The 27,991-nt window shown below is 36.9% G+C and overlaps 1 protein-coding gene across 3 annotated transcripts; it reads right to left on the reverse strand.

Moving 5' to 3' along the window:
* Positions 1 to 184: 184 nt before the first annotated feature.
* trim2a (tripartite motif containing 2a) lies at positions 185 to 27,961 on the reverse strand. Of its 3 annotated transcripts, none has more exons than XM_065254769.2 (12): positions 27,820 to 27,961; positions 15,756 to 15,934; positions 14,913 to 15,147; positions 14,399 to 14,550; positions 13,676 to 13,856; positions 5,529 to 6,255; positions 4,526 to 4,629; positions 4,253 to 4,420; positions 3,952 to 4,120; positions 3,478 to 3,548; positions 3,213 to 3,353; positions 189 to 1,911 (listed from the first exon to the last, which is right to left on the reverse strand). In XM_065254769.2, the coding sequence occupies exons 2-12, from the start codon at positions 15,887 to 15,889 to the stop codon at positions 1,759 to 1,761; spliced, it is 2,235 nt and encodes a 744-aa protein (XP_065110841.1). In that variant the 5' UTR covers positions 15,890 to 15,934; positions 27,820 to 27,961; the 3' UTR covers positions 189 to 1,758. The 3 variants fall into 3 exon arrangements, with proteins under 3 accessions (XP_065110843.1, XP_065110841.1, XP_065110840.1); XM_065254768.2 differs by lacking the exon at positions 27,820 to 27,961 and adding an exon at positions 19,834 to 20,050 and having other exon boundaries at positions 190 to 1,911; XM_065254771.2 differs by lacking the exons at positions 15,756 to 15,934; positions 27,820 to 27,961 and adding an exon at positions 14,724 to 14,780 and having other exon boundaries at positions 185 to 1,911; positions 14,913 to 14,997.
* Between the last annotated feature and the right edge of the window lie 30 nt (positions 27,962 to 27,991).

The raw sequence follows: 27,991 nt of genomic DNA on the forward strand, positions 1-27,991 counted from the left end.
TCCTTGCAAGTACAATTTTGCCTGTATTATTGGTGTCCCCTTCAAAAATTGTTCTTGAAAAATTTTATGTTTATTGTCCCCCCCAACATTTAGATGAGATTTTCGCCCCTGCCTATGCAAATGAGTGGAATTGTGTTGTCAAAATATTTGGAAGAAGTTTAGTCCCACTGAGCCATTTGTTGCAATTCTGGAAAAGTATTTTTCTGTTAAACACTCACAGAAATCAAGGTTCAAAAGCTGTCAATGTAGCGTACCCTTTCAAAAAGTGCATATTTGTAAATATACAGTATTAGGACTTTTACAAAGGTAACTTTCCAGTGACAGCCTTACCTTTATTTTGCAGCATCAAACAAAAGAATATCTCCCTCTGGAGGTGGGGGCAACATTACACACTAAAAAAAGTTCTAAAAGGTTTAAAGCATAACAGGATCCCTTTAATTTAAAACTAATGTAAAACTGTAAGAACATATTCCATAGGCTTGTCTTATACATGCTTCCATCTGAAGTCCTAAAGTTGCTTTCAGAAATGAACAACACAGTACCATGAAATTCCTTATTATTAAAGATTCATTATAAACCATAATGTTAAATAGACCTGTACCCAGAATATCTTTCCAAATAATGCAATTTTTGAATTGGAGTGCATAGCCTACTGTAGTTTGATAAAGATGTGTATATACATTTGTGCAAATGAAATTATCAACAGTAATAAAATGGCCTTTTTGCTACAAAAAGGAATCTTTGTGAGTATGACAGAGAACAGACCTAAGACAAGGATTTACTTTTTGGACTTTTAAATGTATGAGATGAGTAAACCTGAAAATGTATGTACCACACATTTTTTACCAACCATTGTCAAACACCATTAATAATTTACCTCATTCATAATAACTAATTCCCATTGGTAGGTTGTGTGTAATATGATACATTGCTGTATTATGATAGCCATTACCGTATCATGATTGTCTCTGAATAATACAAATAAAATAAAAACTTTTCTCAATAAATATTATTGCAGTTACAAAATAATAACTTAATAGTGCAGAATTATTAAAGAAGTCTCAAATAAGCCATTTTGTTTACAATTTTTACAGCATATCAAGTGCTTTGTTTCTTGCATATTGGGGATATAGTGATTACAGAAATATACATGCATGATTGGATTTATACAAACATTATACCATCCACACTTGTGTGCATCACAGTGATAATCAGACAAGCACATATGGTTATACATAATATGCCATATTTGGTAACCCTGATAATTTTTTCTTTAAATCTAAGAATTACTTTGTGGACATACCTGACATTTGCTTTTGAACAATTTTTTTGGTGTTACTTTTTTGAACACTACTACACAAATATTTTGTATACATAACTTCTTAACGAATTCCCTTTAAAATCAGATGGTAACAAACGAACGTCAGAATTCAACAAACAGTAGAAACATGAACATTACCTCTAAGGTGTTTTTGATCCAATTCGACAGCTTAACTTAAAACTTAATATACAAAGTTTCTAAACAGAAAACCAGTGTTCACAATGATGCCAATAAGTATTAGATTGTCTAGTTTTGCATACTTTTCAGGATTTTAAAATTGGATAAAGAAACCCATTTTTATCAGTCTGTTCTTTTGTCTAATAAGTGTAATGGATGAGGCCACAAACAACAACTGCAAAGCGATGTGAGGTCCCATTTGGCACAAAGTGGCAGCTTTAGGGAAAAAGTGCATTTTTCCAATTGTGGATTTGAGAGTGCTACTGAAGATAACGATATACTTTAAAACAGTGATTTCCAGAGTCTGCCACAACAACGTGGCCATCTGAGGTGAGTGCCAATCCTTGTGGGCCATACAGAGGGTCTGCGGAGGTATTGATATAGGACAGGAAAGATCCACTGCTGTCAAACACCTGGAGTTTCACAGATAGATAATACAGAGATTTTAAATGTATGGTCTTTAACAGTACATGTTAAACATAAAATGTAGCAAGACTAAGGGCATATTTATATGATATTTCATATGATTCATTTGTTAGCATGGTTCATATGATAGTTTGGAAACTTGCTACATAACTTACAAAGGCAGGAGATATTATGTGCAATAATTTTGATGTTAGAAATACGATCAAACAGACTTCTTGAGGTTGATTTTTATATACAATTTATACTTATTACAGGCTCGTTGGAATGCTTGATTCTGATTGGCCAGTCACAACATTTGCAGGTTTTTTATTAGATAACAACTACTACCCAAAACTAATAACACACGGTAACCCGATTAAACCAATTATTAAATAATTAAACCAAATAGTGTGTTCACGACATTTAAAAGTCTTGCCTTATCTTAAAAATGAAAATAAGCAGTTTTTTTCTCAAGGACAGTCTGCTTTCATTAAAATGTTTCAATATTGTATAATGTACAGGCAGCCTCCACTATGCGTCGAGGCCAGATCACACTGTCAAGGCTTACAGTATTTTTGCGATAACCTTATCCCTTAGGTAATGTGGTACTAAGAAAACAAAATTATATACATGCATTTTTATAAAAATCAGTGACTTAAAGAGCACTTAATATCCAATTCATTATTTTACATTTCCTTTGATGTGTAAGTGTGAATTATTACATGTTAATGATATAAACCACAATAATGCACAGTATGTGGAAAATAATGTGTATTTTGAACCATAAACCATGCAAACACATTGTATTACACCAAATTCACAAAATAATGTTGTTTTTAGCAATGTAATAGGTGCTCTTTAAAAGTGCTTTTAAATCCACTTTGTTTAATAAAATTTAACAGATAAATCAGTCTAAAGGGGGTCACACACCGGACGCGCAGCTCAGCGCCGCGTCAAGTCGTGTCTAGGACAACTCGGAGGTGTTGTACACCGGAAGTGCACATTAAATAATGCAAGCTTAGTCAGATTGCGTCTACTTCAAAATGCCAAATTTACGTTAGCAGCCAATGTTAATCGTTAATGATTTGGGACAAATATGATGTTATGTAATGTTAAACTATGTGAGTGGCGCTCTGTGGCGCGACAGGAATTTGAGCAACTTCCTGAGTCGTAGCTGTGGGCCGCAGACAGGCGCCACCTGTCGGCGCCGGTGTGCGTATACTCGTAGAAAACAATGTGTTCAATTTTTTTTGAACGGCGCAGTGCAGCGCGTCCGGTGTGCGACCCCCTTAAGCCTTCATATTAGTACCTGTATTCGGCTATTGCCCCAATCAGCCACTATGATATTGCCATTGACGTCCACTGCCACACCGGTGGGTGCATTGAACTGCCCATTTCCTTCCCCATTTGACCCAAACTTCAGAAGAAACTCCCCCTCTGGACTAAACACCTGCAAATGGATAACACATCGAAAGATTGAAGTTTAATTTTAGAGCGGGACTGAGCACCAAAAAGCTCAATAAGGTGAAGGTAAATGTGAAGAAGAAAAGAAGTACCAAAGAAGGACATTTTACCTTTACGGAATGATTATGAAAATCTGTCACAATTATTTCATTATTATGATTCACTGCAGCGAAATGGGGACCTATGAAATGGAAAGAAATGTCAAAAATGATATGAGAAATGTCATAGATTGCAGAGCCTCAAATTAGCTAAATGTGAGATTTACTAAATTAAGAATGAAATTAGACCATAATAGGATGAAATTTATGTAATGATATTTATGTAATTTACTCAGCAACTAAGGGGTGAATGTATATGTTTATGCTCAACTTCAGATTAAAGATTTATAGTCAATAACTACAGACTGTTCTGCCTATGCCTTCTTATTTATTCATCATTTAGGTGTATGAGAATCGAAGAAAAGAGCTTGATTAATAACAAATACATAAAACAAGCAGCATTTGTGGAATATACTCTGTACATGTCAACTCAATACGCTAGATTAGTACTTTGATTAAATATCAGTATGTAACCAAGTTAAGTACCTGCAAATTGCTTGTCACCATTGCCTCGACTGCCAAATTTGGAGACAAGTTTTCCATTAGGCTGGAAAATGAACACGCAGCAAGCTTTATTGTCAACTACAATGATGTGGCCGTTTCTGTCAACTGATACACCCTTGGGACCCAGCAGTTTCCCTGAGCCAAATTTTGTCTAAAAACATACAGAGTGTACAGAGAAGAGAAAGGATAAAGAATTTCATAAACTTAAAATCTTTACCACATGCATAATTTATGCAATTTTCACACATCTCATAAATAGGAATGATAATCTTAGTGTACTTACCTTATATTTGCCATCACTGGAGAAAATACTGACCCATTTGTTATCATAATCAGCAACGATTATTTCACCATTAGGGTGCACAGCAACCCCAGTGGGCCGTTGAAGCTGTCCTGGTGTTCGGCCTCTCACCCCAAAGCGACTCTTAAAGTGTCCATCATTTGTAAATATCTACAAAGCAAATTATTCAGATCTTAAAAACAATGCAATAAATGTTACACTTAAAACTGTTTCAGCTGGGGTGTTAAGTAATCCAACAGGTGCAGAACTCCTTACCTGAACACACTGATTGTTACTATCCGCTATTAGGATTTTCCCAGCACAGGAAGCAGCCACTCCTTGCAGATTAGTGAATTCACCCTTATTCCTGCCTTTTGTTCCTTCAGGAACAAAAACAAGCAAAAGTTAACAAAAATGGCAAAAATTCTGTACTGTATTATATTTTTGAAAATGCTTGAAACACATAAAACTCAACACTTCCTGATTATATAAATTAGTTTATACATTCAAAATGAACTCCAAAATACATTTATAATTTTTTTTTAAAAAGAAACACATTGGCTGCATAGTGTCCTAAAATGTACCAAAATCCAAATCTACCCACAAGACACAACAGAAATCCACTTCAAAGGCGACTTTTTTCTCATTAGTTTTCCATCACTACCCTTAAGCTAACATTACCAAAAATACAGCTTTTTTAAATGCCCAAATACTTGGGTGTGTACAGTAAACACACTTTGTTAATTTGTTAAACAAAGCACAGAGGGCACCTTTCATGATGATGGCTATGGCCTCAAAGACACCAGAAAACTTTTGAGAAGACTACGGATAGCTGCACCCATCTTGGACCATTACAGTGCCCTTACTTATTGCATATAAGCTTAAAGGACTTGGAGCTACAGGATATGCTGCTGGATATACAGTACAAGGATGTACAAATACTTATCAAGACTCAAACCCCAGCCCATCAAGTGGACAACAAGCCTGAAAATCCTATTTTAATTCACATATGAACCATTAGGCATTAATGCTCTCCAGTTGCATGCTCTCCAGACCCTTATTTAAAATTTGTATTAGTGGTGAAAGCCTTCCACACCCACCCATTCAGAAGAAAGCAGCCCCGACTTCATACAGTCATCGACAGCATGCAAATCTAATATATATTGTCCTTCTGAATAAATGTTGATAATTTACAACCCACTACTATATATGTGTTTTTTCTTTAAACAATTGAATAATCCATAATATTGGATATAAAAATCCTGTGTGCTCAGCATACCGATTCGAAACAAGAGGTCATCTTCAATCGGGTTTTCTTTTCGTTTGCCTGTGCTATACATGCTGGCAGGCCTCTTGATGGCACGTTGATTCACACGGCTGCTTCCTGGAGATTTGAGACGTCTTTTGTCTCCATCTGCTGTCAGGGAGATGTCTGTTGATTTGTTGGCACGTATACTGAATGGGCTTCCTTTAATGTGCTGATCATACAGTTTCAGGGAAAGGGCGAAGCGGCCCTCACATGGTACTGTGTATACGAATTCATAAGTGCCATTTTTATGATCAGTGACTTCACCTTCTCCCACTGTGGTGCCATCAGAGGCAAAAAGCTCAGCTGCGAGCAAAGCATTTCCTGTCCGGCACAGGCCACCATCTCTGTCTTTTGTTGTTATGGTTACAGAGGTGGGCTGCCCGATGATACAGTGTCTTAGGCCATCACCAGTCGCAACAGTTTCAGCAGCGACGGCATTTGTGGTTATTATAGCACCAAGGTTGTGGATGGATTTGCGAAGACCCTCAGTCTCCACCACAAAGTCCAGCTGGCTGTTCTCTTCTGGCTGCAGTGGGAGCGTCTGATTGGCCAGCTCATCAAGTCGCTCGCTCATCTGCTTCTTGACTAAAAGGACCTCAGTTTCAGAGCCGTGATTAAGAGCCTGCTCTGTGAAACTGCAGCTGCTGTGCATGCTCTCCTGCCCCTGCAGCAATGACTCCAACTGTGCCCGCAGCACCTGTAATGACACACAAATGACCTTCATATATGTGTGCACAAAAACACAAAGGCAAAACCAAACAACAACACTTCCCCACTATAGATGAGGTCAAGTTACCTAAACTCTTGCCTGCACAAGTGTCTAGTTTACCACTCAAACTGCAGCCACACAAGTGGGGTTACCATGGAAACGTGAAGCAAATCTTTTCAAAATTTGCAAGAAAAGAAAAACAAACAAATGTGAATTAGGTGCATCAAGTTTGAGCGAATGACGGTGGTATTGGTAACCTAGTTACCAACAGTAAATAAAACAAGACACGCTTAGAAAATAAAGATAGGACTGCATTTAGTTAAGATAAGGCAAGTTATAAATTTACTAGCAGTGCAGCTTGTAATTGTATTGATCAAAGCAATAGCAGAAAGGTCATTATGACAACGTTGAGCCCCATAAATGAAAATAATTAGTTTTTTGGGACCTTTAAAAAAACTGTGACCAGAAACATTTTATGTTGAATATTTTAAATGCTGCTTATGCTGTATCCCCGAAAATAATGAGAAACATAAGCCTTCATTATTAAAATACCAATAAAGTTTGTTTTTTCGCTTTGCTTCGCTTCTTTTCATTTTTATTTTATTACATGACACAAGCTAACATATTATGGTTATATTAACAAGTTTTACCTTTTTGCGTAAGTCAGAAAACCACCTCAAGTGAGTGTAAATCTTTTTTTGGCAAATTAAGGAATTTTTATTCAAAATTTGGCATTTACATTACTTGTTCCTGATGGAATACTTAAATTTGTGCATAAAATTGGACTTCATATTATTGACTTTACACATAGGTTACAAAAAACTTGTTAGACACAAAAAAGATACATTCTTAAGATAAAATAGAAATCTAATTAAATGTAACAAATATGCAAAATTTGCAAAACAACTTCAACTTAAAAAAAAACAACAATTCCTGATTTGCACAGGTCTTGATGTAATACCACCAAAGCTATTACAGATAGATATAAAGTTTACTTAAATATGTGACTTAGTCTGAAAACCAAGCTAAAATCTTTTTTTGTGTGATTTTGCTGGTTTCTATAAAATCATCCTACATAATGGAAAGAACATTCTGTGAAAAAATAACCTTGATATCTTAAATACTGACTGAGTAAGGCCATGTCAAAGATTGAAGATGTGAAATCATGATTAAAACCAAACATTGATGCTCCTCCTACTCTTTAGATTATGAGACTTAAGCAGAGGTGGGTAGAGTACCCAAAATCTGTACTCAAGTAAAAGTACAAGTACTTATACAAAAATGTACTCAAGTAAAAGTAAAAGTATCAATCTAATTATTTACTTGAGTAAGAGTAAAAAAGTATTAGATGAAAAAACTACTCAAGTAGTTAGTTACTCGTTACTTCCGATCTGATAAAGAAGTAGTGCAAAGGCACTGAATTTCAGACTACTTGGAGGGTTTTCACAAACCTCTCCTTAAAAGTCTCATTGTTCTGCTTATATACAAGTAAAGCAGCCTTTCTCAGTCCTGCAATGGGACATTAACATCACATAACGTGTCATCTGAAAAAAAATCTCAAACACACACACACACACACATTCTGGTTTCCATGTTTTATGGGGACATTCCATAGACGTAATGCATTTTATACCATACAAACTGTATATTCTATTCCCCTTACCTGCCCCATTCCCTAACCCCAACCATCACAAAAACCTTTCTTGTACCTTAGATTTTCAAGAAACATCATCTTGTTTGATTTATAAGCTTGTTTCCTCATGGGGACATCAAAATGTCCCCACAAGGTCACAAAAACACTGGTATTCCTATCTTTGTGGGGACAATTGGTCCCCACAACGTGATAATTACCAGGTACACACACACACACACACACACACACACACACACACACACACACAGATGTTTTTCTGACGGTTAACTCTGTATTTATTTTCATGTTCACAACAAAAACTTGTCAGCATCTGCCTTTAAACATGCAAACAGTAAACAAAAAAGGACATGTGTGTCTGTTTGTTATCTTGTTTTTATATGAATAGGTTATTTTCATTGCCATTAAAGTGCAATTACTAAACATAAACTCTACATTTATTATAATATAAAATACATTTTTCTTTAAAATCAAACTTTATTCTTTTATTTTTATTCATTCATGCTTTTAGAAGGATTTAAATAAAAATACAATCCCGTTTATTTGAATGTACTTTCTACACATTAGTTAGGTGTCAGGATTTGTGTACAAAATGCAAGACGTCCTTACATTTTGGTGTTCAGTGGGGAAATTACACGGAAATGTTCAGATGAACGTGCTGTTTGTATGGTTTAACTTACACTAGTGTGTGAAATAACCATTAATAGTGTTCAAATAGACAATACTGTGACACTTACTTCAGGTTGGATCTATAATTCCTGACCTGTACGCTGAGATGTCAGCTCGTTTACTGAACAAAGCATGCATCGCATTATGAAACTACTCTTTTTGACCTCTTGGAGTGAAAACATAGACCGAACTTGAAGCCGCCATGCATGATCTGCCTCCGATATCTCGCACAATGCACACGCGCCCTCATCTGCTTCTCCTGTCATCTACGCGCGATCGCGCGCGCTAAAGGGTGACCGCGCGGTCGCGCGCGCTAAAGGGTGACGCAGCCTGTCTCGCGAAACTTTCGAACACGCCCTATAAACTTTTTTTAAAATATATATTCATTAATTATTACCATTTGAAAGTAGCGCAGTAACGCTGCCGAATGTAGCGAAGTAAAAGTACAGTTTTTTCACTAGAAATGTACTTGAGTAAGAGTAAAAAGTACCCATCATTAAATTTACTCTAAAAGTACTAGTTACCCAAAAAATTTACTCAAGTACATGTAACGAAGTAAATGTAATTCGTTACTACCCACCTCTGCCTGTCAGACCTGTGTGATGTGATGCCACACTCAATTCCCTCAGTCAAGAAACAGAAAAAAACATCAAACATTTTGTCATAAGAGATCTTCTGTAAACTTTTGCATTAAATGTAATGTAAAGCGGTGTGCTTGTAAAGAACTGTGTTAGGCAAGTTGTATGCAAGTGGTATAGGCTAGCTTAGGTTTTGGGCATCACCTTTGCAGCATAAAGGCAACTATAGTGGTTAAACAAATGACTAATTCAATATGCAGATATGTGATGTAGTGACCAAATAGATTTACTAAGGGGCTGTTTACTAGTGCTGTGTTCAAAATATCGATACGACGATACATCGTCATGGGCGCCTGACGATGCGCGCATCGATACAGCACCTTCCGTATCGATTCGGATGTACTTTTGAAAGTAATGTGACGAATTGCTGTTGATGCGTGATCCATATGGAAAGGACGCATGTGTCCCGCGGAGTACGTAGAGCTAAAGGTGGCTGGGTATACTTTCACTTTGCGTGTCTGTCTCGCTGGCGCAAGTGTCTGCATAGTGAGCCGCGTACTCGCGCTCTCTCTCTCGCGCGTGCATTAAAGTCAATGAGTTCAGTATGAAAGCGCAGATATCTTGGCCTATACTACTGCAAAAGGCTTTATTAGCCATGCTCTTATAAAACAGTACTTACGCATTTGAGAAGAAACACGACAAAGATTTGCATGTGAAAAGTGTACGTCTAGAGAAGAGATACAGAGCTACTTCAAACTATAACTGTCACATTAATAATCTGATTTCTATTAAATAGTATTAAGTCTGACTGCATGTTTATAGATATATTCATAGATGTAGAATAATGAGAGACAAGAGAAAGGCACCATCTTTGTAAAACTGCTTTTAAAAAAACATAAGTTAAGTACTAACTCTGGGATTTTAAATATTTCTAATAGCTAATAAATGAATGGCAAAAACACAACTGTTACAACACTGCTTTTTCAATGTACAATAAACAAATAATAATAAAAATAATAATAATAATGTTACTAAATTCTGAACAAAAATTTAATTCAAAATAGTCTTGTATCGTGATGCGCATCGTATCAGGACCCTTGTATCGGGATACGCATCATATCGGGGAATTGTTGGCGATACACAGCCCTACTGTTTACACTTGGTATTAAGATGTGTTTTCATCGATCGGATCACAAGAGACACATAACGTTTACACCTGGTATTTAAATCTGTCTATTTTGTCCACTTTCGACCGCTTCTGTCCTGAATACTGTGAGGGGGTGGTCTGTGAGACGGTGGGCGAGTCTCTCTGCTGTCATTCAAACGCGAGCTGGAGTAAATATGTACGCAAACTAATATTATGTCGGAGTCCACTGCTTGTTTAGCAAGTAAACATGCTGCACAGAGTTTTGTACTTGTATATGTTAGAGCTTTCTCTGAATTTTCAGTGCAATTGATGAAATAGGATTGCGCAACTTTCACGCTTTCAAAAACGAAACTACGGAGAACACCCGCAGTAGTTTTATCAATGAAAGGCTAAAAATAGCGCTGTTCACCGTATGTTCGCGCCAGAAGTCAGAAAAGACGTAAAACATTGTGTTTAGTACCTCAGATTAGATAAATGGGCGGAGAGAAGGTGGTCTCTTGTGGCTGTTCGAACACATTCAACCACATGTGCGTTTACACTACAAAAGCAATCCGATTGAAAGGGGTTTCGACTACCTCTGAATGTGGTTGAAAGTGGTCGAAAGTTTTGAACACCATTTACACCTGGCATCAACGTCATCCACTTGTGATCCAATCGATGAAAACACATGTTAATGCCAAGTGTAAACAGCCTCTGAGTGTGAAAAGAGGAAACTCTAGAATATAGGGGAACATGATTGGGTTAATAATTGTCTGACTACAAGTGAATAAGTTATGAGTAAAACCTTACTTTAGAATGGAAAACTTATTCAGACTTAGGTAGACGTAATATAAAGTTAATTGGACACTATTATATTATTGACCAATGTACAAATGACAACTAAAAAGCTTGAGAAACACAGTGGTGCCTTGCAAACGGTGTAAAAATTGCATTGATTGGTTTCTGGCCAGGTGTCACTGATCTGGTTACAGCTACTTTAAAATCAAACTTTATTCTTTTATTTTTATTCATTCATGCTTTTAGAAGGATTTAAATAAAAATACAATCCCGTTTATTTGAATGTAGTACTTTCTACACATTAGTTAGGTGTCAGGATTTGTGTACAAAATGCAAGACGTCCTTACATTTTGGTGTTCAGTGGGGAAATTACACGGAAATGTGCAGATGAACGTGCTGTTTGTATGGTTTAACTTACACTAGTGTGTGAAATAACCATTAATAGTGTTCAAATAGACAATACTGTGACACTTACTTCAGGTTGGATCTATAATTCCTGACCTGTACGCTGAGATGTCAGCTCGTTTACTGAACAAAGCATGCATCGCATTATGAAACTACTCTTTTTGACCTCTTGGAGTGAAAACATAGACCGAACTTGAAGCCGCCATGCATGATCTGCCTCCGATATCTCGCACAATGCACACGCGCCCTCATCTGCTTCTCCTGTCATCTACGCGCGATCGCGCGCGCTAAAGGGTGACCGCGCGGTCGCGCGCGCTAAAGGGTGACGCAGCCTGTCTCGCGAAACTTTCGAACACGCCCTATAAACTTTTTTTAAAATATATATTCATTAATTATTACCATTTGAAAGTAGCGCAGTAACGCTGCCGAATGTAGCGAAGTAAAAGTACAGTTTTTTCACTAGAAATGTACTTGAGTAAGAGTAAAAAGTACCCATCATTAAATTTACTCTAAAAGTACTAGTTACCCAAAAAATTTACTCAAGTACATGTAACGAAGTAAATGTAATTCGTTACTACCCACCTCTGGACTTAAGCCTGGATTTTATAGGCAAGGTCACATATTTGACACATTCTGTGTTATCAGTAAACATAGCATGACATTGACATTACAAAAGACTGAAATAGGACTTTGACAGATCATGAAATTTGCAGTTATTATATGCTGAACATTGGCGGCTGGTGACTGCTCTTCCGAGGGGCGAAAATTCAAAATATGTGTTCGAAGTGTCATGTGTGTTGCTTTTATCAAACTTCTTTTCTACCATAAACCCTTTAGACGTGTCTGTAGCAGGCACTTATTTTGACAAAACACGTGATGCACATATCGTTGCTGTCCGATGAAAACCACGTATGGCCATTTTGCCAATTTTGAGATTTTTCGACGGATTGAATTTCCAGGTTAATTTCCGTATACAGTATGCTTCACATATCTAAATGGCCAATCAAAAGTTGTGAAATCATGTCATCTGATTTTCACGTATATCCATTTGGTGTCAAAGCTGTCAATCACGCCGCGTATCTCCCGCCCTGTGGAAGCATCTTGCCGGTCTCGTGAAGTTTCATAGAAGCTCAGCACTGATAGCCGAATAAACATAGCCTGGTGAGACAATGACTTTCCTTCATCGAGGTAAACGTTTCCCCCCTGACGCCAGACGTACGTCTAGGAGTGACAAAATTACGGTAGGACTGTGCAAACAAAGTATCTGTCTAGCATTTCCATGTCAGTGTATTGATTCATTGTCCCGTCATAGTTTGCAAGAGACATTTAATAAATGTATAATTAATATTAAATAAACTAAGCGTATTTAATAAACTAAGAAGTAGGCTATTTAATAAACTGAGCGTATTCATCTGTCAATATGAAACACGACTAGGCCATTCTAATTAATGATCAGAAGAATGCGTATCGACCACTGTTACTGTAAAATATGCAGGTATGTCCATTTGGTCAAATGTGGATTATATCATTACACTGGCAAGAATATGGTTACATGTAAAGATGCCGTACCAAGTATGACAATGCTACATTCAACTGCTTTTGAAATACGGTGTTTTTTTCACTTCCTGAAAAGTAACCGTTTTGGACATACGTGAGTTTCATCGGGCAGCGACGATATACTCGACACGCCAAACACATATTTTGAAATGACAAACCACACACATGACGGGCTACAATACATGTTGTGACGAACTTCGCATCGTGCGCCCTCGAAAAAAGAAGTCACCGGCCGCCACTGATGCTGAATAATATCAAATGTCATGTATAGTTTACTTTTAACACCTTTACCTTTAGCTTACCTTTAAAGAGAAGTAAAGGATTCAAAGCAACCACATAAGAAAAAAATATACAAAACTAAATACTTTGTTAACCCTCATACAAGAAAAGACTCCATAAACAAAACTGTCAGACAGATAGTAAGAATCCTAACTCACCTCAACTTGTTTATCAGAGTTCTCTTCCATTAAACTACCTAACCGTGAAATCCAGTCATATGCTGCCTGTTTACTTTGCGTTTAAGGCTCACGTGACTGCACAGTTTGTCTGCTTCCCACAGGTGAATCATTCTCATGTGACACACCTCCAGCTAAACATTACAAAGCATATTTCAAGTGTACTAGCCTTCTGTTTGAGTCCATAGTTGACCTCCAGCTCCATTAAAAGAACGCTCTTGCGTACGTTGAGGGTCCTCTGAAGTTCCTCAAAAGTAGCATGTATCACATCTTCGATTGAACTCTTCTGGTCATTCAGCTGCTGCAGGATCTCAGACAAGACTTGCAGCGCTGAGTCAATTTCTGGCAGTCTAAGAAAAAAATCAGCAAGACTATTTAATCTCTATATATTTATAGGATGTTTTTTAGCTACCCTGTATATAACCTCAAGCAAAAAACAGGTCTCACTGCATGAGAGTAAATTCCAGGAAATATGCAATCTTGCTTATCTTATCTTAATATTGCATAAATATCAGCCCTATCTTATTGTTACGATCCCAATCTGTCATCATGCCCGGTTCCCCATTCTTCTGCCTACAGACTCCATTACCCATGATCCTCCTCGCTTCCTCACCAGTGTCTGATCATCCTTACCTGCAAGCCATTACCCTTATCAGCTCCACTATTTAGTTCCCCTGTTTTCCCCAGTCCTTTGTTGGTTCTTAGTATAATGTTGTTTTCATGCGTGTTGCAGTTGGCTTATTTTGATGTTTTGTAATTAAAGTTCCATGTTCATTGGAGTTTCCAGTCTCCTCTGTCCTGCTACCAGCACCCTGACACTTATCATGTTAGTTGAATAGGATGATAAGACATGCATTTAAAAAAACAGAATCTAATAGTTTATGTCACATACCTGTTTTTAGCAGCGTCCAGCTGCTCCTGTAGGGAGGCCTTGTGTTGTTCCAGAACGTCTTTGAGCGGAACCGTATTGTGTTCTGCGTGTTCTCCACAGGTGCACTCCTCACACATCGCAGTCTCACATGCTGGACAGTAGAACTCCATTACCTGAGAGCAAATTTTATTTGATTATGATATTATTATTTATGTTTCCAACTTACTGAATATGTGAACAAACTCTTCGGAAAACCTTTTAGTTGTGTTAATAATAACCAAGGGCCACCAAATATTAATCACCTCATACTGCATTAATGTAGTTAAAATGTATGGTGCACACTAACTTTGGTGATACGTGTCACGACTCACAACTTGCTTGGAAAAACATTCTTGTTTATTTGCTGTAAACAATGAAAAAAGTGACAAAATTGTTTTTGGAGGAAAATATTTTTTATACAAATGTGATCTTATGGTGAACGTGTAGTTGAAGTACTGGCTTATGTGTGAATGTTGTATTGTGGTGCAAGTCTTACATTGCCTCCATGATTGGGACAGGATAGTGGCTGTCCAGTGGCCACTCCATTGATAGTCTCTGTGTAGTCCTCACCGAGGTTAGTGTCTGGGCTTCTCTTTAGCACCTCCATCAGGTTGGTGATGAAGAAGTTGTTCTGGAGTGCCGCCACACCCTTCTCCGGGAGGATGGAGGTCTGACGGCACACAGGGCAGGATAGTGTCAAACTGTGTGCGGGGATGTAGTTCTGTAGACACCTGGTAGGAGGAATTTCAACAAATTTTGATACAACAGAAAAACAGCAAATGCAAACACCCCAGAGGCTGGAATAGTAGCACATAGTGACCCCAAAAACTTAGGAATTCAGAAACCAGATCAATTTCAGTCCATCACATACAGTACTGTACCATAAGGGGTGGTTTCCCGGACAGGAATTACCTTAAAACAGGACTAAGCCTTAGTTTAATTAGGTAATATAACTAGTTTTAACAAACATGCCTTACTTAAAACATTACTTGTGTGCATTTTGAGGCAAAACAAAGGGCACGGATGTATTTGAAGATATGTCAGTGCAAGTAGTTTTCAGTTTGGAGAGCTCTTACAATTATTTTAGTTTATAACTAAGATAATCTCTGTTTAGGAAACTGCCTCAAAATGTTTAGCTATATTTTGGTCCAAAAGCAATTTTTTGTGGATGTAGAGAGAGATCAGAGGAAGAAATTAACATCCACAAAGTATTGCCCTCCCTCGGTCTCTCTATCAAGTAAAAAGTATGCCATACACTTCTATCCCTGCTCGACAACAAATAAATACCTGTGCCATTAATAAATCTCATCCATATAAGAGAGTATCAAGGAGGAAGTACCTTTCACAGAAGGTGTGGAGGCAGGGGAGGACTTTGGGATTGTTGTAGCGATCCAGACAGATGCTGCAAATCAGGAACTGTTTGTCAATCTGACATACCACGGGGCTAGGGAGGGTTGAACCTTCAGCGGCCATCCTAATACGCGACCAAATACCTCCCACACTCTTTCATCTAGGACCCTGTCGAGAGGAGTCGAAGAGTTATTAGAGTTAAAATATAAAAAAAGCTAAATCAACTTAAATCTACATTATCAGCTCCTTATGACGGATGTGTTAATCTTTGTTTATAAGTAACTTTGTACTAGGCATGGGCCGATTACCGGTTTCAAGGTATACCGAGGTTTAAAACAGTCAAGGTTTCAAAATCACTAAAATGTTCAGTGATACCGTCTCCAAGGTATGAGCTGTGTTTATACAAAAATCATTAAATCATGAAGTCATGTGATTGATTTGATGTTTACATTTAATATATATTACGAAAATATTATATATGTTTTGAAAGCATATTATAATTTAAAGGCTTTATTGTACCTGGCATTTGAAAATAACACATTTTAGTGTTGCAATGGCAATACTGCAACACCGTGAAACCGTGGTATTTTTGCTAAAGGTTATCATACCGCCAGAATCTTATACCGGCCCATGCCTACTTTGTACAAAAATTTAAAAAGGTAAAATAAACTAAGATTAGCTGCCTATGAGAAAGCTTTGACAGACTGAAATAAGTTGTGGAAAGTCATGTTTATTAAAAAAATCTATCTTTTGGTCAGAAGATACTGTATGTCACAAGAAAAGAGAGCTATATTTTAAGGGATAAATATACAGTTTTTAAAGGAGTTTGGAGACCTTAAAAGGGAGATATCATGAAAATCTGACTTTTCCATGTTTAAGTGCTATAATTGGGTCCCCAACTCCCCATGCGCTTCTATCAACCTAGAAAATGTGAAAAAGATCAACCCACTATCTTAGTTTTGATAAACCATTCTCTGCAAGCATTTAAAAAAATATGTAATTGAAATTTGGCTTCCTCTGTGATGTCAGAAGGGGATAATACTGCCCCTTAATCTGCATTATCCAACCACGACACTGCCATTTAGTGCAGAAATCAGCTCATGTGCATTTTAAAGGACACACCCAAAACAGCACATTTTTGCTCACACCTACAAAGTGGGAATTTAAACATGCTATATTAAATTATCTTTATGGTATTTTGAGCTAAACATCACATACGTACTCTGGGGACAAAGTCTTAAAAAAAGTCTTGTGAAATGTCCCGATTTAGTTCTGAAGCTATTAACATTACTATTATCCTTTCATCAGCAGTGTTGGGGAAAGTTACTTTTTAAAGTAATGCATTACAATATTAAGTTACTCCCAAAAAAGGAATTGCGTTTCTTGGTTACTTTTCATGGAAAGTAATGCTTACGTTTTCTTGGCTGAGGCTTGATGTCTTTTAGGCCTTGCAGGTGTTTTTTTTATGACTGAAAAGTTCTGCATTCAGAAATTGCATATTTCATCACAAAAATGTCGAGCTCTGGCCTGCCATCTCAGTTTCTGACTCAAAATTTTCCCACACAGGCGTGTACGCATAGAGTGCATAATGTGACTATGTTTAGTTCAATTCAGCACATAATTTTTTTAAATCAAATTAATTAAACTAAAAAAAGTAACCTGCATTACTTTTTTTTAAAAGTAACTCAAATATTAATGTGTACATTTAAAAAGTAATGCATTACTTTACTCGTTACTTCAAAAAAGTAATATTATTACGTAATGCACGTTACTTGTAATGCGTTAATACCCCAACAGATTTGCAGATGGTTGAGGAGCCATGATCTACACCACTGAGGCATTTGTAGAACAGAAACCCTTGCTGTAAATATTTCATTAGGCCTTAAAAAGCTTTTCTTACATTGCACAAAATGCAGAAAGCTGACCAGAATTTCAAGGCCAGATGTGCTGAGCAGCACAGAACAATTAATCTGCAATTCACTGACCACAGAGTGCTCTGTACAAGTCAAACTCTAAAACAGGCATTTAGACAATGTCTACAAAACAGACTAGAACAGCTGCTATGGTGTGGTATCTGTAAGCTTATAAAGAGAAAATTGAAGGTGTTGTCTGTATTGAATGCAGCTGAAGGTAACAATTTTGGATTGACATGCATACAGTGTGGACATGCATAATTGACATGCATAAAGCTATTTATGCCTACAGGAAAAAATAAAAATTGTATCTTGAAATTATGACATTTGCCTGGAATTGCTAGCACTAATCGAGTCCACTAGGTGGCAAAACTCATAGTTGGCCCTTTGTTTTCTGTGAGCAATAAAAGATTTAAAACTCCAACAAAAATGATTTGTTTCTACTTTACACAGCTTACTTTGCAAGTGCATTGAACTCATCAGGAGAAAATGAGAAACTACTTAGTAAAAACACAAAATTATCTGTTTTTAAGTGTTTGGGTCATTTCATAAGTTAAACATGCCATCATCATTGATCACAGAACGTTCTGACGATTTTGTCCAATGTGGTTTTTAGTGCATTTAGGATAAACTTTATCATTACATGTGCTTCCTTTACAACTTAAAATCAGCTGACCAGTGGCTAATGGAACTCAGGCAGGCATTAAAGATATCACAAAGCAATCACAAAAATCAATACACTGCCATCTGAGATTAAGATATTACACATGGATCACATGGCATATTTAGTGCAGATTATATTGCAATGTAGGCCATGTCAAAACTATGTAGATCAGTGAGATGCACAGAAGCAGGACACTGCAGCCACAGTGTTAAAGTGTAGCCATCAAAGGCATCCACCCCTCATTCTCATGGAAAATAGCTTTACTAAGAATACATCACCAGCAACAGAGAGAAATGTAACAAGTCAGGATATCTGAACCAGAACAAAAATAAAAATGTCTGTTCACATATGAAGCCTTTCTGAATTAAAACATCTATCTGCATTTAAAGTTTAAAGCATTAAATTCCACATTGTATACACACACATAATGCTACATGTGTTAAGTGTCAAAATTATTGTCTTTTGCATCGTGGTGCAAGTTGATGATAGTGAGTAGCTGATCTCCGTCTGGCTCATGTGTACAGAGAACACATGAACATAACATGAAATGAATAGTACATCAGGTATTGACTTACAATACATTACGTCAGGTATTGAGACATGTCCACAAATTATAATTTTAAGCCTAAATATTTATCTAGCTCAAAAGAAAATAAAACCTCTTTTGCATGACATATGAGGATTATATGAACCTGACTAGGGCTGAAAGATACATCTATGTATAATCAAAGTCTTAGTTCGATGCAAACAGCATTGAGACTGAATTTTCCAAAAAAGACTATGAAACATATACAGTATGCATATAAATATAAATTTAAAGCATTATCTTGCATATCACATTATTAACAAGTTGTCGCATATCACATTTTTCTTCAATGCCGTGCAGCCCTAAACCTGACACATCACTTGCTGAATAGATCTATTTTTTTCCAAGCATATGCTAAAAACAACCCATCCTCTTTGTTTTCTGCTTGCTGTCCCCCCTCTAGGTCTGTTACATAATGTAAGACATCTGGTACACAGTGTCTCTATGACATCAGAGTGGATGACAAAAATGAAATGTTCTTATTAAAATGAAAAAGTATTCAATGTAGTAGTACATATTAGATATCATAAAATATATTTACTGTTATGTCACACTGAACACCAAAAGTTACAATTCTTGCTCTAATGCATTTAGTTTTTAGCCATCCTTTAACTAACATCAAGCACTATCTTGTATATCATTCATCCAGATGTGCAAACTAATCTGATAAGCAATAATGCAGCACTGTTACTTGCATGAAAATAAATTCCACTATTGACTATTACCATAAGCAGTTACGCATATCAGAACAAACTGTACTGATACATACCATCAAGCTATTCTCAAAACACCATCAGACAAAGCAAAGCAGATTTTTGAACACTGTTTAGCCATTAAAGAGATAATGGATCATAACATGCTGGTGAAGGATAACTGGATCGGTCAAAGCTATGGGTATACTCACTCTTTCAAGGTCTTCAATAAAGCCACACCATTTTGTTCGATTGCAACAACTATCATCAGCTGGCAATGTAAACACTCACTGTCTCTCCCACTCTTACAATATTACCTCTCCTATCACCAACTCTCTAAATGCAAAGTCACTACAGCAGCCAGGCATTTTTTTGTAGTTTGTAGAGAAGATGATGGTGAGGGGATGACGGCTGACACGGCCCATTTGGGTCAGTTTCTTAGCCAATGAAACATTAGGAGAGAGAGAGAGAGAGAGAGAGAGAGAGAGAGAGAGAGAGAGAGAGAGAGAGAGAGAGAGAGAGAGAGAGAGAGAGAGAGAGAGAGAGAGAGAGAGAGAGCAAGCCAATCAGACACATGCTTCTGTCTGCACACATCATCAGTGCTGACTCACTGTAAGGCAGGGCATAAAAACTTGATCAATATGAAAATAGTTGTAGAGAGCTGAAACAAAGACCATATAAACTATTAACAGATGTTGGTACAATTATATAAAGGGTTTTTGTGTGCAGGAACAACATTAAGCAGCATCCACACAAGAGGAAATTAGTAAAGCATGAGGCAAAGGCTTGGCTTCTGATCATAATCACATTCTGAACATCTGTGATTCTCTGGTACATTTGCATCATAAACCAGTTGTAATTCTACACCACATCATAGATAATTTCTGGTTAAGAAAGTATACCTGTAGTGTCATGAATTGTATTACAGAAAGATTTTGGCACTTGTGTAATTTAATTATGCTATTCTATACTATCGGCCTATGCTGCAGATGAAATAATAAATGAAATTGACTTCTCATTCTCGATGTGAAAAGCAGATGGATTTCTCAAGGCTAGCAGTCTAATGTTTTTTCACAAGCAAGCAAGGCAATTAATAAAATTAATAAAAGCAAATAAGACCCACCATGAAGCTATACACCGATCAGCCATAACATTATGACCACCTGCCTAATATTGTGTAGGTCCCCCTTTTGCCACCAAAACAGTCCTGACATGTCGAGGAATGGACTACACCAGACCTTTTAGAACCACATTCACTTTTTCAGCAATTTCAGCTACAGTGGCAAGTCTGTTGGATTGGACCACACGGGCCAGTTTTCACTCCCCACGTGCATCAGCCTTTGCCGCCTACGACCCTGTCGCCCTGCCCCACAAGAGCTGCAGTTTTGGAGATGCCCTGACCCAGTCGTCTAGCAATCACAATTTGGCCCTTGTCAAAGTCACTCAGATCCTCACGCATGCCCATTTTTCCTGCTTCTAACACATACGCTTTAAGGGCTTTAACAAGCACTTAAAAAACACATAAACAGCAAAATCTTTCTGATATATTTATTTACAGACATTTAAGTGATTGCATAACGATAAAACATAAAAAAACAATCCACTACAGCATTAGTAAAACACCCAAATTTTTCACACTATTATTGGGTTTACTCACTATTCCAAAGAAAAATCCTAGATTTTTTTTTAGAATGCAGCTAGCAAAGCATTACTGCCAACCATCCAGTCCAGTTCAGCTTTGTTATGCCGTTATACACAAACAGTCCAGCACAACACAGTTCTTTTCAAACAACTAAGGTCAGCATTTTTATTTATGACCTGACTTGGCAACAGTCGGTGCGTGTTGGCCTAACACAAACCAGATTGATGACTAAGAAGGCTGACCACACCAAACAACAAAAGCACAAACAAACATCAATTATGGTAGACTATAAATGGATATTTATGCTACATGTTTGTTTCTTTGGCTGTTATCCACATATAGGAAACAAAACACTAAAATGCCTTTTAAACAGGATGTTTTCAGTGATGTAAAATTTAGATCTGCCACTTAGACTGCTGCTTCCTCTCAGTATAAATCACAGTATGCTGCTAGACAGGAAGATGCAAGTTTAATGAAAGCTTTTTGTAACCAGGCAACAGCTTTTTGCCTTGGAATGCAAAATTACCATAATAAAGAATCACATACAAGTGTCCGGTATCATGCATTTTTTTCACAACCTCTCTACTTAGTTTTCCAAGTGCATCCCCCTATAAAAGAATAAGGAGTTGTGGTACCACAGCTTTACTTTGACTGTACCTCACTTGGGGAACGACCTACCTACCCAACCCGAGTCTTTAGCTTTATCTTTTTGGTCAACACTTGACCCACTAATACTTGCACTTACAGATTCCTATTCCTTAACAATGTAAATGTAAACAAGGACATGAAATCCACAAGTATTGATGCCAAATACACTAAACGGTTTCTGTTAGTCAGTCGAACCACATACACAAACAAACATTTTAGACAATCCACCCGTTTCATGACGTAAATGTGGCTGCCGCCATCTTTAAGCTTTCTTGTTTATGACTTCCGGTGAGCCACTAAAGCTAATGGTAGTCTAGTGCGAAGGACACAATAAGTGTGTGGTTTTGACTGGCTGTTTAATGTTTATTATAAAATACAGGAAGACAGACATAATTTGTGCAGTTAGGGGTTCCCATAATAGCTAATACAAACGCTGTAAATCTCTACAAAACATTTGTTTTAACCATAATCCATGCACAAGAACTGAATGTGTATGTGGTGCACACGCACTCATGATCTGTATTTACAAATCCATCCAGAAAAACCTTTCATAGAAACTGCCAGTAAACAATAAATACTTGAACTAATATTAAATTACGCTGATAAAAATATGCAGATTTATTTATTCTGCTACTATATATAATTACAAAAATGCGATTGCAGTACAGAATATATACAACATAATCTGCTTAGTTAATGTTTATAATATTTCTTAATGTGTTTGCGCGTACTTTTGTTATGTTTTAAATGAAAAAGCAAATACTTTAAAAAGAAAGCAAATAATTTCATAAGCTCATGTCTCTGCGTAAGAAGCGATGTAATAATATTTTCATAAAACGGAAACAATACTTAATACATGTAGTAGCTTAATATGTTTATAATGGTTTGTTCAAATAACTTACAATGTGTTGAATTAGAAAGATACTGCTAACTTTGTCAGACCACGTGAAGCTTGACGTGTCGCCATAAACAAGTCCATTAAAAATTACATAAAAAACCTCACACCAGTAGGACAGTTGTAACATTTTAAACCAGCCCCTGAAAAGTTAAAAACACGAAGTCTTGGTAAATTCCATAAACACTCGACTGACTTTCCCATTGTATAGATGTATGTCTCTCCTTTTATATTTGCGCATTGAAGACCCTTCACCTCCGATCAACAACACTAAATGATTGAATATATCTTCATATATCAAGCCAGTTCTTAATTTCATCTTCTCACTGGTTCATACATGGCAGGTGTAGTAAATATTAACTGTTTTAATCATGTTTTATGCGTGCTCCCACTACACTGTTTTCTACCGGCTGGCTATTGAACTGGATGTCTTGCACAGGAAGGGAAATACGTCATTACCCTTTTCTTTCCGTGTTCGAGCAAAGGTGGATACAGTAAGCATTAGCTAATGAACGAAAAAGATTACAGGCACATACATACATCCACATGAAATTTGACATACATTTGAGGCCTATATCAGGTTTATACTGTAAAATTGGATTATTTGTGTATATAACATTTGGGGAAATAAACAGAAGAGTATGATTATGCAGGAATACTGAATATTGTCGAGTTTCTAGCGAGCTTCAGTTACAAAATATTGAAATGGAAAGCGTGAAAATTCCTTGAGGGCTTATCACACTGTCCTTAACCCTGGTTTAAGGACCGTTTCACACTTGTAATTTAGAAGCAGGGTTCTCCCTTAAATGAACCCCATATTGCGGTGTCAAACGCATGCAGTGTGAAACGAAGCAGGGTTAGAATGTTATATAACATGCTGAAAAAACCAACATCAAACCAGCATGGGAATTATGCTGGTCTATGCTGGTTTAGCTGGTGGTCACAGCATACCAGCACCAAAACACAACATATGCTGGTATGACCAGCATGGGATGCTGGTGCTAATGCTGGTTTAGCTGGTGCTAATGCTGGCGCTGATGCTGGTTTGATGCTGGTTTAGCTGGTGTTCACTAGCAAACCAGCACCAAAACACAACATATGCTGGTCTTGCTGGTATGCTGGTTTTTTCAGCAGGGATGACCCCAAATAAAACAGCTGAAGCAGCTAATCAAGGTGTTCAGGGTTGTTTGATAATTACAGACAGGTGTGTAGGAGCAGGACACCTGACAGTGTGAAATGTCAAATTATGAATACCCAAGGTTATCTTTTAACCCCTGGTTAGGTATGAACAGCATAAAACGTGAAACAGATAACCCAGGATTCCGTTAACCCAGGAATTTTTAATCTTATATTAAAGTCAAATTAATTATCATTTGTTGCAGTGCAATGTAATACTTTTAAAGCATATAGATTAACCTTAGTTGATGTATTACAAAGAAACATAAATTAACAAAAACAACCTTTAAACCAGTGGTCTCAATCTCCAGGTCCATGGACAATTTGCAGCCCTCCCTCCCCCTCTCTGCGGCCCAGTGTTATTTCACGTCAGGTCACAGCTTCCAATGGCGACAACTCATAAGGAGGGAGGACAGGAGATGAAATGCAACAGATATTAAACTACAGATAAGAAAAAGAGCCATCAGGAGCCCAGGTTAGGAAAATAGGGAAGATGAGGAGACATGTTCAAAAGATTAAAGTATGTAGTCAACTAGAATTAACAAGTCATTTTAACTATCTTGAATACTGAAAAAAAACTCTAAATATATCAAAACAGAAACACTACCTGGTGGCAAAAAATTTATAATAGTTCATAAATGTATTCAGAAAATACATTTGTTAAGGTTTTAATATAAAAAGTTATTTAAAGCTCCCATTCTTTCTGTGTTTTTGAAGCTTTGATTGTGTTTATAGTGGGCAATATAACATGTTCATGTTTCACATGTAAATAAAACACGGTATTTTTCACACAATTGACTTTGTTTTCACTGTCCTCAAAACAGGCTGATGTCTTCTTTGTTCTATAAGTCCCTCCTTCAGAAATACGTATTGAGTTCTGATTGTGTAGTTTGTTTAGTGTGTTCTGATTCGATAGCAGCTTAGCTTAGCAGAGCTGTTTGAGCCAAAGCTGGTGACTGACGTATTCATGTGGGCGGAGTTTAGTCAAAAAAACGTTTTACTGACGTCATTAAAGCAGGAAGTAGAGGGCTGTAGTCCAAACCGGACGTTCATTGTAGGCTTTGAAAGAGGAATTCTATTAAAGAAAATATATCGCCTGGCAGTGAACTTTGAGCTTGATCATTTTACAGGTATTATTTATGCCATTGCAACATTACACACTAACTAGTGTTTAAAAAATGGGATCAGGAAGAACGTGACCTTTAAGATAAGGTTAAGAAAAGATTGTCTTACTGTTAATAAATAATGTATAAAAAAAATAGAACACGAGTTTATATTTTTAAGTATCATCATATATTAACTAATAGAATACAGAACATTAACAGAAATACAGTAGTAAACAGTACATTTACAGAAATATTGTGTTTTTTATGTTAAAAAAGCTCTGCGCCCTTCTGAGATGTCAACCTCAGAAATGGCCCAAGCCAGTTTGAGACCCCTGCTTTAAACAAAAACCAGAATATTACCTTGGTAGTTCATGGTACCTATAGGTACAGTCAGTGATTTAAAAATTAATTTATAGTAATTTGTAGTGTTAATGAATTAGTGAGTCCACAAATTGCTTGTATATGCAGAGCATTCACAGCTTATATACTGTAGACCACAGGTCCCTTTACTAAGCTCTAAATTTCAGAAAAGTTTCAGAAAAGACTATGCAGTAAAAGAAAGCAGCGTAAAATGAGGCAAGATCAAGATCATTCTAGTCTAACAGATCATAATAGTCTCAAATCTCAGGAAGTAACTTCCATAGAGGATTTCCATAGGCAAAATCCATAACACAGACTCACATGGTTGCTTGACAGTGTTCCTCCCCCACCACTAATCATCTCATCAGTGCTTTACAACAGACTCTACCAGGCCATGCGTGACAACCAACATATAACACAGGACAAACCACACAACCATTCTAAAACATAGTTAAATATGTTACTCAATCCGACATAACTCATAAGAATCATGTCAGCTCCATTAATACTTGTAATGAGGCTAACAAAAATCCTATTTATTTAAGTAGTGATATGATACAGCACTGAACAAAAGAATAACAAAAATTGTTATCAACAAAAATGTCATTAATTATTTCTTTGACCTCACCACGAGGACAGTAGAGAGATGTTAGTGCACTGATTTGTCACTTTAAGGGAACATCTCCATTATGCCGAATGCATAATTTTAATTAAAACCACATGTTTTGTGTTTTCATTATATTACAAAAAATGAACAATAAAAAAACAGAGAATCCTGCAATAAAGCCAAGTTTGAGGAAAACAAAATGCAACTTTTAGTGTATTTCCAAAGTGAGATCAAACGCAAGTAGCCTCAAACACACATTTATTTAACTACATGTATTACCCACGGAAAAAAAACTAGTAGTGTGCAGCCACATGTGTCCCCATTCAAATCATTACACACTGGAGAACATTTTTGCATACAGGCAGAAGTGCAGCACGTCAGACACGGAGCAGAAAAAAAAATAATTTCTTTGTGTATCATTTACAGTCACAATCCACTGGTGTTGAATAGAGAAGTGCAGAATGGTTGTAGCAATTCTGTTATGATTGAATTAAAATTTCTGAAAGTCTTGTAGTGACACTAAAAATATAATGACCCACAATTTCCTGTATGCAAACCAGGACACTTAGCTATTATTGCGCATCAGCTTCGGCCTCTGCTGTAAGTGTGTGAGGTTTACATCCCAAGATGTCCAAATGATGTCTGTGAGCAACATTTCTTAACTGTCAGTGTAAGTTTAACCAAGCAGTACAGTACTGCACAATGTTCATCTGATGTGTTCAGACTGACTGACAGCTTGAATATGGTGCAGTGTTACAGAAACCTGTCATTATAACTATGCGTGTATGTGGCAGCATCTTTAAATATATACAATGACTATGATGGTGATATTTAGAGGTGCAATCTTTGAGTGATTTACATACAACAGGCAATACGGTTGCGATCTGTTGAAAACGGTTGAAAAGATTAGCTTTTGAGAATACACAGACACACAACATTTTCTCATATCAGACTGGCATAGTTTCCTTGAATAGGCGTCAGTGCACAGTCTGCAAGTGAAGATAAACTCCTTCCAGACAGGCAGGAAGGGCACAGGGCTGTCAAGTTACAATGAATTAGCCACAAAAACAAAAGTATAATTATGTTAATGTATTCTAATGGCCATATATTACAACAACAATATGATAATCTTACCATAATTATGTGGTTATTGTACTATTGCTTATTGCTATTCGTGTCTGGCTGCTTAAAAAAATGAATTTCTGAAAATGTTTCAGTACATGTAAACTTCAGATTATGTGAAACCTCTAAAAGGAGGTTTACTGAGTTCAGTAACATAAGTACAATAATGTCAAAAATAATATAACTGTGTAATAATGTAATTCCTACTTATAATCCACATGATTTGATAGCATAAGCCCCAATGAAAGCTCCATTAGATGATCTTGAATGTAACATTTGAAAAAGTTTGTAACATTAGGCCACCCAGCACAACGATTATCAAGTCTTTTAAAAAGCAAAATGGCAACATATTAAAACGTATTGCTGACAGGATGAGGTGATTTAGGAAAAAAATATTTTCCACAAATTTAGACCACAACTTTGGAAACTCGTGAAGATGCCGACACAAACGCTTACTTGTATTTTATAACTAACCCTAATGATTCAGTCGTCCAATACAAAGTTGCTAAACCTGTTGCATGCAGCAGAATCCACCAGCAATCTGAAATATTACAGCTATTCTCTCACTATAACCGCAAAGCAACACATCACTAGGAAGATATCTTCTGTTTTCTCACATTGACTATAATTATAAATACATACGTGATCTCCATGATTGTTCTCCTTCGCAAGGCGATGACGAATCCAAACAAATATAACGGTCAGTTTCTCACGGATCACTCATTATTTCCTATGATGAAACGTGAGTTGATGTTCACAACAAACTCTCAGTGCAGTCAGTACTGTAGCTGTCAAATGCCAACGGGTGGAGCCT

Source organism: Paramisgurnus dabryanus, chromosome 4, assembly GCF_030506205.2.
Source record: "Paramisgurnus dabryanus chromosome 4, PD_genome_1.1, whole genome shotgun sequence".
Classification (NCBI taxonomy): domain Eukaryota; kingdom Metazoa; phylum Chordata; class Actinopteri; order Cypriniformes; family Cobitidae; genus Paramisgurnus; species Paramisgurnus dabryanus.

Coding starts and splice junctions, on each gene's coding strand:
- trim2a (XM_065254769.2), bottom strand. CDS start 15,889: ATGGCCGCTGAAGGTTCAACCCTCCCTAGCCCCGTGGTATGTCAGATT. Junction 13,857..14,398: donor CTGGACGCTGCTAAAAACAG/GTATGTGACATA, acceptor TTTTTTTCTTAG/ACTGCCAGAAATTGACTCAG. Junction 4,630..5,528: donor TGACCTCTTGTTTCGAATCG/GTATGCTGAGCA, acceptor TTGTTCCTGAAG/GAACAAAAGGCAGGAATAAG.